The sequence below is a fragment of the Equus quagga genome, chromosome 4, assembly GCF_021613505.1.
Source record: "Equus quagga isolate Etosha38 chromosome 4, UCLA_HA_Equagga_1.0, whole genome shotgun sequence".
Lineage (NCBI taxonomy): Eukaryota > Metazoa > Chordata > Mammalia > Perissodactyla > Equidae > Equus > Equus quagga.
The window spans coordinates 32,818,018-32,832,889 of NC_060270.1; the positions used below are offsets into that span (position 1 = coordinate 32,818,018).

General features: G+C 37.9%; 1 protein-coding gene across 1 annotated transcript in view; it reads right to left on the bottom strand.

The window, feature by feature from the left end:
• Nucleotides 1–300: 300 nt before the first annotated feature.
• LOC124238649 (tumor protein 63-like) overlaps nt 301–14,872 on the bottom strand; it is a 90,314-nt gene continuing 75,742 nt past the window's right edge. The window contains exons 2-4 of the mRNA XM_046659832.1: nt 1,629–1,757; nt 726–858; nt 301–444 (exon numbers count right to left, since the gene is read on the bottom strand). Coding sequence (XP_046515788.1) covers nt 301–444; nt 726–858; nt 1,629–1,757 — 406 coding nt within the window. The remainder of the gene's footprint in view (nt 445–725; nt 859–1,628; nt 1,758–14,872) is intronic.

The following is a 14,872-nucleotide window of genomic DNA, read 5'->3' on the forward strand; positions in this document are numbered from 1 at the left end:
ATAAAAACAAAAAGGAAAGAAAAGAAAACCCACCAGCACTATGGACTGCGCAAACAGGAAATTTCATCTAAACAGCTCATGAAAGTGTTTTACCATCATTAACCCATTACACTCCTTAGCTGCCTGGGAAGTGTGTGGCACATAAGATCTCACCATTTTATAGACGAGAAACTGAGGCCAAAGGTCATGAGTGAGGGCCTGAGTGGTAAAGTAAAAAAAAGCCTGTTTTATGTATTAGTTATCTTCTTTCCTCTAACTCTATCAACGGATACTTAAATCTGTGCTTGTATGGAATTTTCTTCATCCTCCTTCATTAAAGAAAGATAATTCCATGAGAGAGGTGTTTTGCCATAGTGGAAAGTGCTTTGGAAAGAATTCAGATCTAGACTCTGGTTCTGATTCTGTCTCTACCAGCTGTAAAATCTTGGGCTGGTACCATCCTCTCTAAATCGAGATAGACGTGAAGAGCAATTCAGATAAAGGGTACAAGAAACTATTTCCAACCCCCTTCCCGACATCAGTGGATATATATGCATCATGAAAAGTTGAGGGAGACCCAGAATCCACAAGCTCCTAATTTTTTCTCTGCCCACCATGTTGACTCACTTTCCAATGGCCTTGCCCATTCAGAGCCACCTGTCTTTTAATATGCCATGAAAAAGGCAGTTGTAACAGAGGTATGGATAGCATGGCCCACAGATTAAAGGCGAAGCCTAGCCACTCACCCACATGGGGTCACTCAGGTCCGAGTCCTGCATGCGGATACAGTCCATGCTAATCTCAATCTTGTTTGTCGCACCATTTTCTGAAGGTTCATCCACAAAGTTCAAGTCAATGGGCTGAACTGAACAAATGGGCCTACCATAAAGAAAAAACAAAAGTGTGTTAGGCATGGAAAGGGACTAAAACACACTCACCCAGTTGGTAACAATGAGCTCTTTCTGCTTCATAGTTGGCAGGCCTCGTTGCTTGGAGTCAGAAACCCTACATTTGAATCTTTACCAGATGTGTAATCTCAGGCAGTTCAAATCTAAACCCTATGTGTAAAATGGGAGTCATGATCCCTGCCCTCATCAAAGAATTGCTGGGTGGAATACAGGACAGAAGGCAGGTACCAGGGATGTGGGATTTTATACCCGATCCCATAGGGTCCCCAGTGCTCTGGTATTCTTTCATCTTCCCCTTAATTTACTCATTCATCCAAACCTGATCTTAAGAAAGGAGATAATAATTCTGTTCCTAGCAAGGCATAAATGACCAACAAAGTTTAGTGTTTTACTTTCTCAGGGGGTATTTGCATTGTAACAGTAAGTAACAGTCTTTAAGCCAAAGGAATGGATTTTGAGTATCAGGGAGTCATTGAGGAAGTTATTTTGGGTTAGAAAGGAGAAAATTATACATTATTACAATACCTTGGAATAATAATGATCTTTTGGTGTTGGAAACTGAATAAATCTCTACTGAATTTTACACACAAGATACTATTGGAGTGAATAAATTTTTCCCAACAATATTAACTGATTTGTATTGATTCCAGAAACATGCCCTTGTAAGCAATATGTGGACCATCCACAAGGATCTACTTATAATAGTTCAAGTACAACACTTTTTGCTTATTTCATACTTACTGTTCCAGAAAATCCCAGATATGCTGAAAAACCTCTGGACTGAGGAATTCACTTGTCTGTGTGCTCTGGGACATGGTGGATCGGTAATAACTTTCTTTCCAAGAGAAATGAGCTGGGGTTTCTACAAACCTTAAGAGGACAAAATAGAAACTAGAATTATAGTTTCTGTATTTATGATACTGACTATTAAAATTAAAGCATACTCGATCAAGAAAAACATCAAGCGGATCTTCAAAATCATGCAGCTATATACAGCAAACTTTACAAGTTGCACTGTTGATGTTTCTTGGGGCAGTGGCATGGATCCCATTTTGCCATGAAATCAGACAATCAAGTCTTCTATCAAAGCTCTTATTTCTTAACTAATAATGTTGTTACACTCTACACTTCCACTATCCGACATCTACGTTCTGCAGATTTCAAAAAGAAAATAAACATTCCCTCATTAAGGGTGATAGCAAGTCTAATCTACTATTAAACCCTTTTTATAAATGTCTCAACTGATTATCTGCCCATTCAGCCTCCAGCAGGTAAAAACTAGACTCAGAAAACAGAAATAAGTTCAGAAAACCTAAACTTCATACTGAGCATAATAACCCCTCTCATAACTACCATCTTAGCATCATGCCCAGGGAAATTGAACTCAAACCTCTGGATCTAGATTTTTTTTTTAATCACCAGTTACTTACCTTAATGGATGTGGGGGTGGTTTTTAATTGGAGTGTAGAATTCTGTGTTAGACTAGGAGATAAGCAAACACCTGAATACATTGCAAAGGAATAGTATTTGTTTGCTTCATTTTGTTGCAAGATCCTAAAGTCTGTCTTTACTTAAAAAAAAAAAAAATTAATCTTGATCCTATATATGTGAAGGAAAACATCAGTTTTCTTAGGTGATGCTTTCTCCAAATCTGTGTATTATCTGTATAGATTATCTTAGTTCGTGATTCATTGTGATTATCAGTAGGTTGATTTTACCCCAAGATGAAATTAGTTAAGCTCTTAATCATTACTGTTAATATTATAAACAGTTAAATAAACAGTATACTAGGATAGTCACTCATCTTAAATTTGCAAATGAATGCTCTGGTCTAGTTACATAATAGAAGATAATAGCCTTGGATTTATTGCTGATGATTTCCAAGCTATATGGAGAAACACATTCATTTACTCAAATCAGACATGTATAGAGCATTTATTATTTGTCAAGAAGTAAAATGGGCAGTGGAAATAAAAAGCAAATAAGACTGTCTCAGCCTCTAGAAGGTTATGGTGTAGAAGGTAAGACAGGAAAACAAACCTCTAACAAATGTAGTAAGACGATGTATAATACTATAAAAGCACAAAGATGAAATACAGCATCTCAGCTGAAGGACCAAGAAAAGAGCTTTAAATGATGAGAAAAAATTAGCCAGACCAGGTAAAGACTAATGGTATGGAGTGAGCAGTCCATGGCAATAGCAAAAACAGAATCCTAAATTGGAAAATAACTTGGTGTATGTGAGAAAATTACACACAATTCTACATTAGTGCAGTGCAAAATTTTGGGGCAGAGATTGCTGGGAGATAAAGCTGGAGAGGGAACTAAAAACTTGTATGATATATCAAAAAAAAAAGGCTTCAATATTTCTAGTGAGTATTAAAGGATATTTTTTGCAAGATATTTTTAAAAGAATTTTTTATTTTGAAATAATTGTGGATTAATATGCAGTTGTAATAAATAATAAAGAAAGAATCCATGTATCCTTTACCCAGTATCCCCTAATGGTAAGTAACATCTTACAAAACTATCATATAGTATCACAACCAGGATATTGACATTGATGTAATCCACTGATCTTATTCAGAAATTCTCAGTTTCACTTGTTCTCATTTGCGTGTGTGTTTAGTTTTATACAGTTTTTTATCACGTGTGTAGTTAAGATATCTATTTCTACGGGATTAAAGGATTTGAAGCAAGAGATTGACACTGTCAGAACATATTTTATACTGATAAACCCAGAAGTTGTGTGCAGGAAGGATTTATAGACTATCGGTTTATGGGCAAAGTGGTTATTTAGCAGGCTGTTGCGCTAGTCCAGGTAAAACAATAGGATGATAGCAGAAGAGGGATGGAGAAGACGGGGACAAATCCGATTATTAGTGAAAAGGCTGAATCAGATATTGCTTATATTACTGATGGAGGGAGAAGGGAGAGTCAAGGCTGACTTCAAGTTTCCAGCCTTCTTGGACTGAGTAGCTGATGATTACCTAAATCAGTAAATACAGTTTGAAGATCCTGCTTGGAGACAAAAGAGAGTTGATGAGTTCCATCTTAACATGTTGAATTTAAAGTACCTATGGCATACTTAAAAAGTGAATTAGAGAGTTAAATACACCTCAAACTCTGCGAAGAGGAATGGGTCAGGAGTTTAGAAGCAGAAATCCTTATCATAGGGTGAAGATGGATCCATGAAAATGGATAAAATGACCTGTGCAGAGCAGGTGCCATGAGAAGAGGAGGGGTCCTATTTGGAGAATCGAAGAGCTAACAGACACTGAGAAGTTTATGGCATCTTAGAAGCCCAGGGAAACATTTTTTTAAAAAAATCAGGAGTGTTGAATATGGCGGAGGGATCCAGGAAGATAAGACCTGAAAAATATCTTCTAGGTTTGACCTGAGGAGGTCATTGGCACCCTTGACACTAACACTTTCTGTAAATTAATGAAGTCACAAAGGTAATTTCAGTGGTTTGAGAAGTAAATGGGGGGTGGGGGGGGTTAGGGAAACATTCCTTTGATATATTTGGACAAGAAGAATCTGCGTTATACTTAAGAGAAAAAGCAGAAAGGAAGGAGCTGGTGAAGACAGAGAAAAATTTAAGATATTGGAAAGAAAGGGAATAGAGAGAAGGAAGGTCCTAGAAGAGGCAACAGGAAGGGGTCAAGGGCATAGGTAGAGAAGATGGCCTTGGACTTAAACCCTTAAATCCCTCATTCCAGGATGAAATAAAGGAGACAAAATTAAGTGTAGATGTAAATGTGTTTACAGAAGACAGAGGTCATGCCTGATAGCCTCAATTTTCTTTTTTTTTTTTTCTTGAGGAAGATTAGCCCTGAGCTAACATCTGCTGCCAATCCTCCTCTTTTTGCTGAGGAAGACTGGCCCTGAGTGAACATCTGTGCCCATCTTCCTGCACTTTATATGTGGCATGCCTGCCACAGCATGGCTTGACTGTGTGTGTAGGTCTGAGCCCAGGATCTTTAACTGGTGAACCCTGGGTTGCCAAAGCAGAATGTGTGAACTCAACTGTTGCACCACTAGGTCAGCCCTCCCAATTTTCTTCATGAAGCAGGAGGCAAAGTTATCTGATGAAAATGAAGGAATAAGGCATTGAGTGGCTAGCTGGAGGAAAAGATGAAGGTTTAGAAATGTGGGTGAGGTTAGGAAACATGAATACACCATGGTCCCAACTTGCACAGTTCTTTGATGCTCTCTAGTTTATACCACCTCTAGTTTATAAATAGGCAAAGCACTACTGGCTATTGTTTCACTGAATAGGTCGTTGGTGCCAGAGAACTGAGGAAATGGTGAAGAGTAGCTTGGGGTCCAGATTGAAAAGGGAAGGAACGGGACTAGGACAGGGACAAGAATGAAGAAGCAACGGAACTGGATGCCTTATGAGGTCAAAAGCATGTACAAAGAGAGAGCGAAGCAGGAAAGTTAAACCTGTGGAGACTGAAGTAAGAGTAGGCTGTCAGAGTTTATGACGTCCATGATGACCACATCCAGAAAATTTGACCATAATTAGAAAAGCATCTGAAAATCTACTATCTTTCATTTGAAAGGGTAAATTAATTTTATTTACTTCCTTTTTGGAGTTGAGGCAGACTTGGTTTATACATTCCCAACTAGGGAATAGAAAGGAAGTGAAATTGAATAGATCTAATACTGAAGAGAAAGTGATGAAGAATACTCCCAAGGATGGCACTTTTTGATACGTTTGATTTACATTAAAATTTTTCTTCGGATAAAACAAAAGAAAAGGGAAGTGAGGAAAATAAAAGTAAAAGCAATTCCTAACCAGTTACAAAAATGGAGCTCAACAGATTTATGAATTTTTCAAACCCCCAAATGCAAATAAACTCTCACACGAACTGTCATGTACGTGGACCCACAAATATACCCCTAACATCCAAAGACCTAAACACTATGATTGGTAGCCTACCAGGCAGGTGAGCACTAGAAGGGAAACACAACAACATAAAGTAGATTCTCAGCAATAATAATATTCAGTGTGTGAGATTCAATACAGAACAGTGTAAGTTTTTTTAAAGTTGGCTGCAATGTAGGTACAAAATCTGAGATTGGGGGTTAACATGACTTAGGTCTTAAATAAAAAAGAGTTTGGGGCTGACTCAAAAGCAAAGAAGGAGGGTGAGATGGAAGGAAGACACTATCAATTTCTCCAAAGCAGAAGAGAGAAAAATACCATTGGCTCCACAGTCATTTATGTCTACTTTTTTCACTATTTCCACATGGAAGTTCTGGTTTCTCTCCATGCTTACTCTGCCATTCCTTTGATTCACATTTTCCTTTCAGTTTCTCTCTGACTTCTAAAACGCCTTCCCTGTATTTTTGATGTCACCACTAATCAGCTACAAAACCCTGGACAAGCCTCACAGCTCTGTGAGCTTCGACTTGCTTGAGTGTGACATAGGGACAATCTTCTCTGCTCTGTTGCCTCTCAACGCCTCCCCAATCCTCAATGATCTCCTGCCCACAAAGTAGTTCCTGGTCCCTCATTTGAAATATAATCTTTCTTCTTCAAACTTTCTTGACCTTTTGTTGCATCTTGTCAATGCCAGTTGATCCTATTTTGCTTGTACAATAATTAATCTACTGCAGACGATTTTAAGTAACTTCAGGGGAAAGCCTATATCTCTGATCTTTGCACTTCTTGCAGTTTTCTTGCGGTTCCTTGAGGTTAGAGTGGAAGGAACATGGGTTTTGGAGTGAGACAGACTTGGGTTCAAATCTCAGCTCTACTAGACATACTGTGAGGCCGTGGTCAAGGTACTTAGCCTCTTTGTACCTTAGTTTCTTGAGTATGCTTTCTTCATAGCATGGTTGAGGGCCTTACCTGAAACACCATGCTGCACATTTTCTATGCAGTGTCCGGTAGTCAATACATTGGTCCTCTTAGGTCAAATACTATATAATTTGTATCCGGGAAATACTTGCTGAATGGAACTAAATAATAGTGTATTTGAAAGGTCTGTTACATCTGTAAAAGTGTCAAACAAAAGTAATTATCTTAAACCTGAATTATCCCCGATTTCTCTCTAATTCAAACCATTCTTTCTCTATCTGTGTCCTGGGCCAAAATAATGCCCTCATCACCTCTCACGTTTTTCTAGATCACCTTTGTCTCAGGCTTACTACATTAAATTGGCAACTTCCCCCCTCAGGGCCTCAAGCTTCAAGGGGGCTTTATTACAAAAGATGGAGGAGGGGTATGGGAAAAATTGGTGGTTTTCCAATTGTGTTTCATGAAATCCTAAGGTTCCTGTTTCCTCAGTGTGTTCACCAGATGTAAACAAATGGCTTTCCTGGTAGGACTCCAGACACCCCTCCTTCTGAACACGATGAAGTTTGGCTTTTGCCTATCTTACGTATATGAGAGTTCTGAGTAAGATTTCATTTGAAGAAAGGATTCTGTGAAAAAAAATGGTTTAGGTAAAAACATCTTTAAGGTCTCTTATTTGCAAATCCAGTATTGATTCTCATTCTCTGAATAAAGATGTAAAAGATTACTGAGAGAAAGGACAGCAATCAGCTGGTGCCATAGGGCAGGAAGAGTGAGGTAAATCCTACCTGTTTTCCAAGTCTCTGCCTTTGAGTTGAATCTCAGCATCAATTTACACAGGGAACAATCACTCTCTTCAAATGGATTTGTCAAACCAGTCACACCCAAAGATAAAAAGTCTAAAGTCAAGTTGCTTTTTTTTCTTTCCAGCTTTTTTTTTTTCATGGATTAACTATCCTTCACTCTTTGTATTAACTCAGCCATAAAACCAACCCTACTCTTTGTAGAAATGACCTGAAAACACCAAGGGGTATCTGCTAACAGTCTGCATTTCCTCTTGCTTTTCCTGTTCAGCCCCAAAAGTCATCGCTCGAGTCTGTCACACATTTAATTTCTTTCAGTTCTCCTGAAAAAATCTCCAAATCTCTAAAATTTCAGAGTTCAAAATAACCTTAGTTTTATAGATAGATTTTAGAATTAATAGATCTCGAGACCATCAAACTCAATTTTCTCATTTAATAGATGGAAAAGCTTAAATCTAAAAAGAACTAGTTCACTCCAGCTATATTGTACTCCGCATAGATCTTTATCCATAGTCCAACAGGAATAAATTTATGCACCAGACGCTAATTCTCCTGATGAATTACCCAACTCTTGGCCTCTTGCAGCAGTTCCCATATTTATCATTTTCTAAGTAGTTAGAGCCTCCTTACTTCCCTCTAGAACCTTGTAACTTAAAGCTATAAAACTAGAAGTATACTTGATCCTATACAGACATTCTTTAATTCACTTAACAAAATAAAGCAGTATTTAGTGGTGATGCAGTCCAGAAGCTCACTGGCTGCTCCTAGATTTCCTGATTCAAAGGCTCCCTTGTCAGGGTGTCAGCTGTTCTGCTAGATAGAGAAGATGGCACCAGGAATCTCCATGAGAGCAGACCCAGAGGGACCGCCTCACCCACTGTGCTCACAGTTGGGAAGATGTTGTCATACACGAGTCTAACTTTTGAGGATCTTATAGAATGTCAAAGTTGGCTGTGCCCTTACAGACTGTCTAGTCTTGCTTCCTTATTTCATAAGGAAACTGAGGCCCAGACCTGAAGAATTCATCCTACCTTTAGTGTTGTGCTGGAGGATTGGCTAATATAGGCAGACCATTAAATTTTCTGGAATTTTCCAAGCCAGTTGTTAAACACAATCATTATTATAATTTATTGTTATAAAATATTAAATTTAAATTATTTAAAAAACAAAGATAATCCTCAAATCTGATCACTTCCTAATTATTTTACTATGCTCTCTGTTCCTGAAAGCCATTTTAAAAAATAATGTATTTCCCTGATAGCTGATGATGTTGAGCATCTTTTCATATGCCTGTTGGCCATCTGTATATCTTCTTTGGAGAAATCTCTGTTCAGATCTTTTGCCCATTTTCTAATTGGATTGTTGGTTTTTTGTTGTTGAGCTGTATTAGTTCTTTGTATATTTTGGATATTAACCCCTTATCTGATATGTGGTTTGCAAATATCTTCTCCCAATTGTTAGGTTGTCTTTTCATTTTGTTGATGGTTTCCTTTGCTGTGCAGAAGCTTTTTAGTTTGATGTAGTCCCATTTGTTCATTTTTTCTTTTGTTTCCCTTGCCCGGTCAGACATGGGGCTTGAAAATATGCTGCTCAGACCAATGTCATAGAGCGTACTTCTATGTTTTCTTCTAGAAGTCTCATGGTTTCGGGTCTTACATTCAAGTCTTTGATCCATTTTGAGTTGATTTTTGTGCATGGTGTAAAGGAATGGTCTACTTTCATTCTTTTGCCTGTGGCTGTCCAGTTTTCCCAACACCATTTATTGAAGAGACTCTCCTTTCTCCATTGTATGCTCTTGGCTCCCTTGTCTAATATTAGCTGTCCATAAACGTGTGGGTTTACTTCTGGGCTCTCAATTTTGTTCCATTGATCTGTGTGTCTGTTTTTGTGCCAGTACCATGCTATTTTGGTTACTATGGCTTTGTAGTATAATTTGAAATCAGGAGTGTGATACCTCCAGCAAATCAAAACTACAATGAGGTATCACCTCACTCCGGTCAGAATGGCTATAATTAACAAGACAGGAAACAACAAATGTTGGAGAGGGTGGGGAGAGAAGGCAACCCTTGTTCACTGCTGGTGGCAGTGCAAACTGGTGCAGCCACTATGGAAAGCAGTTTGGAGTATCCTCAGAAAATTAAGGATAGATCTACCATATGATCCAGCTATTCCACTGCTGGGTATTTATCCAAAGAACTTGAAAACACAAAGGCATAAAGATATTTGCACCCCTATGTTCATTGCGGCATTATACACAATAGCCAAGACATGGAAGCAACCTAGGTGCCCATCAAGGGACGAATGGATAAAGAAGATGTGGTATTTATACACGATGGACTACTACTCAGCCATAAGAAATCATGAAATCCGGCCATTTGTGACAACATGGATGGACCTTGAGGGTATTATGCTGAGTGAAATAAGTCAGAGGGAGAAAGTCAAATACCATATGATCTCACTCATAAGTAGAAGATAAAAACAACAACAACAAAAAATCACATAGCATTGGAGATTGGACTGGTGGTTACCATTGGGGAAGGGGGCAGGGGGGAGGGCAAAAGGGTGATTAGGGTCACACGTGAGGGGATGCACTATAATTAGTGTTCGGGTGGTGAACATGATGTAATGTATACAGAATTTGAAATATGATGTACATCCGAAAAAATAAATAAATAAATAAATAATTCAAAAAAATAATGTAGTGAAATTGCTTAGATTAAAAAAAAAAGAAAGAAAATCCTTGTCTGTGAATTCATTACCTCCCTTCTCTAATAATGTATTTCAATTAAACGTTTATTTCCAAATGATTCAACTACATATACTGAGTATCTATTATGTGAAAGGCTATGTGGGAGATTTAGTGATGAATGAGACGTTGCTTTTTTGGAAGTTTTTCATAGGTTAGCAACGGAAGTAGAACACCTTCCATGTTTGTCTAATTTTTACCTTTTGTCATAACCTTTTGTGCTCCAACTCCTAATTTCCCACTGGACTCTGACCTTCTCAAGGGCAGGAAAGCCAGCACAGGTCATTCATTTTGGTTTGTGTTCTACTTGCCTGGTGATTGGCAAGAAAGAACTACCATTGACTGTGACAGGACTTCACTTCCCAGGGCCAGCTTTTCCAGTTTACATATGACTATCTTCAGGCCCAGAGAGGATAAGGAAGTCGTTCAAGATCACTTAGTAAATGATAGATCTGGGATTTAAATTTAAGATTGTATGACTTCCAAGCTCACGCTTTGTTACATTATATACGTGACTTCTAATTTTCATTCATCACAAAAGTTGGGCAATATGAAGTCTTCATAGTTAGCAGAATTTTTTTCCCATATATCCTAATTCTATTTCAGCACAATAGTTATCCTTCCTTGTCAAAATAAGCAGAAAATGACGTGGGAAAACTAGTAGTGATCCATGAAGGATACTACAGAATATCTGGCCTTTCTGCAAAATTGATTAATACTGTGAAGTTGGAGAAACTTCCTCTTGGATAATTATATTGAGCAGTACAAAATAGGGAGGAATCACAATTTGCTTAGCCTAGAACCCAGGGAGTGACAAGCAACAAGGCAGACAGACCTGTAAATAGTAAGTCTCCTTGGACCAATGAAAAAAGAACAGAGGGACCCAAGGATGTACTCCTCACCCTGGATGCTTACAGACTACTTGGATGATCATTATTATATTCAAACATTAAAGGTGGTAAACAATCTTCAGATCCAGTCAAGGGTTCTCTTTTCATGCCTCAAGAAAGTCTTGCACACTTTACTTTGTAGTGTAATTATTTACGGTCTTACTTTATCATCCTCATTAATATTCTAGCACTTTAAATATGGGATGGTGACCCAATTGACAGAGTATATCTCACACACATAGTGTTCAATACTATATTTCTACATAAATAATGATTCATGCTTATTATACTTTAGTCTGAAATCACTCACATATATCTCATTTGCTAGTCATATTCTGAACTGTGTATCATATTGAACCATACAAATCTATCATTTTGTATGTCAAAAAGAGTCAAATACTAGCAAGTTCATATGGTAAAAATTCATAGACTGGATATTATTGTCAATATTCTATGCTGAATAACTGATTAAAAGACTTTTCAAGATCATCCATTCCATAAGTAACTGGCATATCCAGGTCTTGTGCCAGATTCTTAGTTTGTTTCTGTTTTTTGCTGAGGAATATTCACCCTGAGGTAACATCTGTTGCCAATCTTCCTCTTTTTGCTTGAGGAAGATTCACCCTGAGCTAACATCCATGCCAATCTTCCTCTATTTTGTACACGGGTTGCCTCCACAACATGGCCACCAATGAGCAGTGTAGGTCTGTGCCTGAGAATCGAACCTGGGATTGGTGGAGAGCACCAAACTTAACCACTAGGCAATGGGGCTGGTGCATTGAGTAGCATTCTTAGGACAGTGCTACTGAGTGATCAGATGATGTCTGTAACAAGACATATACTTCTTTGTGTTTTTTTAAAATATAAATTTGTCTAATCTGTATGTGTTTTATTCTAAATATTCTCTCCAAATTATAACAAAAGACAATTTTACTGGCTTATTGGCTGTGTATGTGATGGGCTGAAGAATTAGTAGTACAAAAGAAGTATGGCAGGATGCTGAGAACTCATAAACAAACTCTTTGGAGCAGAATGTTCTTGCTCCTTTTCCCTGTTTTGCTAAATTATCTTATGTGGTCCCCTTCAAACTAAGGGAACCATATATTTCCACCTGTCCTGGCTCCATTAGTTCCAAGTTTTGGTACTGAAATAGCTTAAATCAGAGTTTTAAAAACTCTACTTCATTTTATATAACAGAAGATCAGATTTTGTTGGTATAAAAAAATAGAATTTTTCAACATTAAAAATTAATTACTGGGGCCGGCCCAGTGACACAGCGGTTAAGTGCACACTGTCTATTTCGGCAGCCCAGGGTTTGCCAGTTCGGATCCCAGGTGCGGACGTGGCACCGCTTGGCAAGCCATGCTGTGGTAGGCATCCCACATATAAAGTAGAGGAAGATGGGCATGGATGTTAGCTCAGGGCCAGTCTTCCTCAGCAAAAAGAGGAGGATTGGCAGCAGTTAACTCAGGGCTAATCTTCCTCAAAAAAACAAATTTAATTACTTTGCTATTCACGAACAATTTAATTAGATTAATTTTTATGTATTACATCTATGTACCTGATACTCAGAAGTCCTTTGTTTTCCTATCTTCTTTCTATTTTCTTTTGATCATGCTTTACCCTTTTTACAAATGGATTTTACAGGATCTATCTTGTGCACAAAGTTCATGTGACCATGTTTATCTAACCCTATGAAAATTATTCACACCATGCTTATTTCAATAATTTGTCCTGGTAAATTTTATTCTAAATATATTAAACATACAAATTGACTGAAGGGAGGAAATATAGTTTATATAATAAAAACCCACAAATTTTAGAGATCTTTTCCAGAATGGGATATGACATATGTTAAAGGATAGAACCAGCAGTAATGCCTAATATTTAATTAATAGATTGTGAGAATTTATTTATTAAGCAACACATTTGTGGGCATCATTGTGAGAGGAACCAGAAGAAAAAGAGAGAGACCCTCCTATCTCTGGTTCATCCTCTACGCAGTTCTATATATTTTTTTAGATCTCTAATCTGAAGTTGTATTATCTATTTACTTGTCTGTTGTCAGTTTCCCCCATCAGAATGTAAGCTCAATGGGAACCTATTGCCTTGTTTACTGCTGCATCCCCAGGGCCCTAGAACAGCTCCTGGAAGTACTCCATGATGCCTGTGAAGAATGAATGAGAGCAGAGGAGATTTACTACATTGGAATCTTACATGTATTTAACTGTACCCCTCTCTCACCTCCCCCGCAAAATTCCTAACACTTCAATGTTAGTTATTGCCTCCCCTTCACTTTAGAAATGGGAGGAAATCATAGTTATGAACAATTAGGAAACTTCCACATTATAGCCTCTTGGAGACAGAAACATATGAAAATATCTTTCCATCCCTGTAAATAACAGAATTTCTGACGTAATAATGGGGCATTCAGAAACATTTGTTGAATGAATGAATGAATGGCCTGAGTTCACACAGACTAGCAGGGTTAGTAGACACACACAGGTTGAATCGACTCCCAAGTCTTTATTTTTTCTGATAGACCACAATGACTTCTGTGGGGAGGGAAGTGGATATTTTGCAACAACGAAAGAGACAGAAAAATCTTAAAAACCAAGCACAAGAACCAAGAGACAAGTACATCTCAGAAGCTCCTGAGGACTTTGATATGATAACATGACCCAATAAATAAGGTTCCTAATGGTGATCCTGAGTCATTAAGAGGAGTTTACATGCCACACACTATCCTTGGTTTAAAAAGACAGCAAAGTATGCCTCATTTGCAGAAATATACATTGAAATATAAAAAGAAAATGCTATTTAAAGAGTCTATATTTATCTACAGAATTCAACTACCGAGAATGACATATTTCCTAAGGGCCCCTGGTAGATAAGTTTTGTTTTGACTAAATTATTATGGCACTTTTCTTCCTTTCTGATCAGGATCACATCTTGTCTTATAGTGCAGTTTCTTATTTACAGTTTCTACTGGAGTGGTTAGTTCTTAGAGATAAGAAAGAATCTCATTTATTTATTCAGTTTCTGGCTTTTGTGTCTTCACAGTCCAGCACAGTTCCTGGCACTAAATGAGTGTCAAGTGATTGCTTGGCGAAGAAAATACTTGGAAAGGAGCATACAGAAAACAATGCCAACCAACATCTGGATCAGAAACAACAGTTAACATTTGATGCTTCTATAGACAAGGTACTCTGCAAGGTGTCTGACATGCGTCAATTTTTACAACATCTTTTGATGCAGATAGCAATATTATACCATTTTACGGATAAGAAAACTGAAGCCAAGTGGCAATTTTCTTCCCTAAGATCACACGGTAACTGGGAGAATGGTAACTCTGGGGTCTTTAGAATCCAGCTTCAGACCCTCTAGTCTGTTATTTACAAGGTTAATGACTTTGGCCAATTATTCAGCCTCTCTAAGACTCAATTTCCCTATCTGTAATAATGAAAGAGAAAGTAGTACCTATCTCATCCAAGGAGGGAAGGCCTTGGATCCTTACATAGGAAGTTACTCCACTTCCTCAGCAGTAGGCGTCACACTCTAAAGTTTGACAGAATCACCTGGTCTACACTTGGAAAATATACAGTCCCTGTCTCCAACTCCAAAAGTTTGTATTTCAGATGATCCAGAGGGAGGCCAAGGATCTGCACTTTAAAGAAACTGCCCGAATGGCTTCAGGATTCATGTAAATTCTAATCCCTTTGGAGTTTTTATCAAAA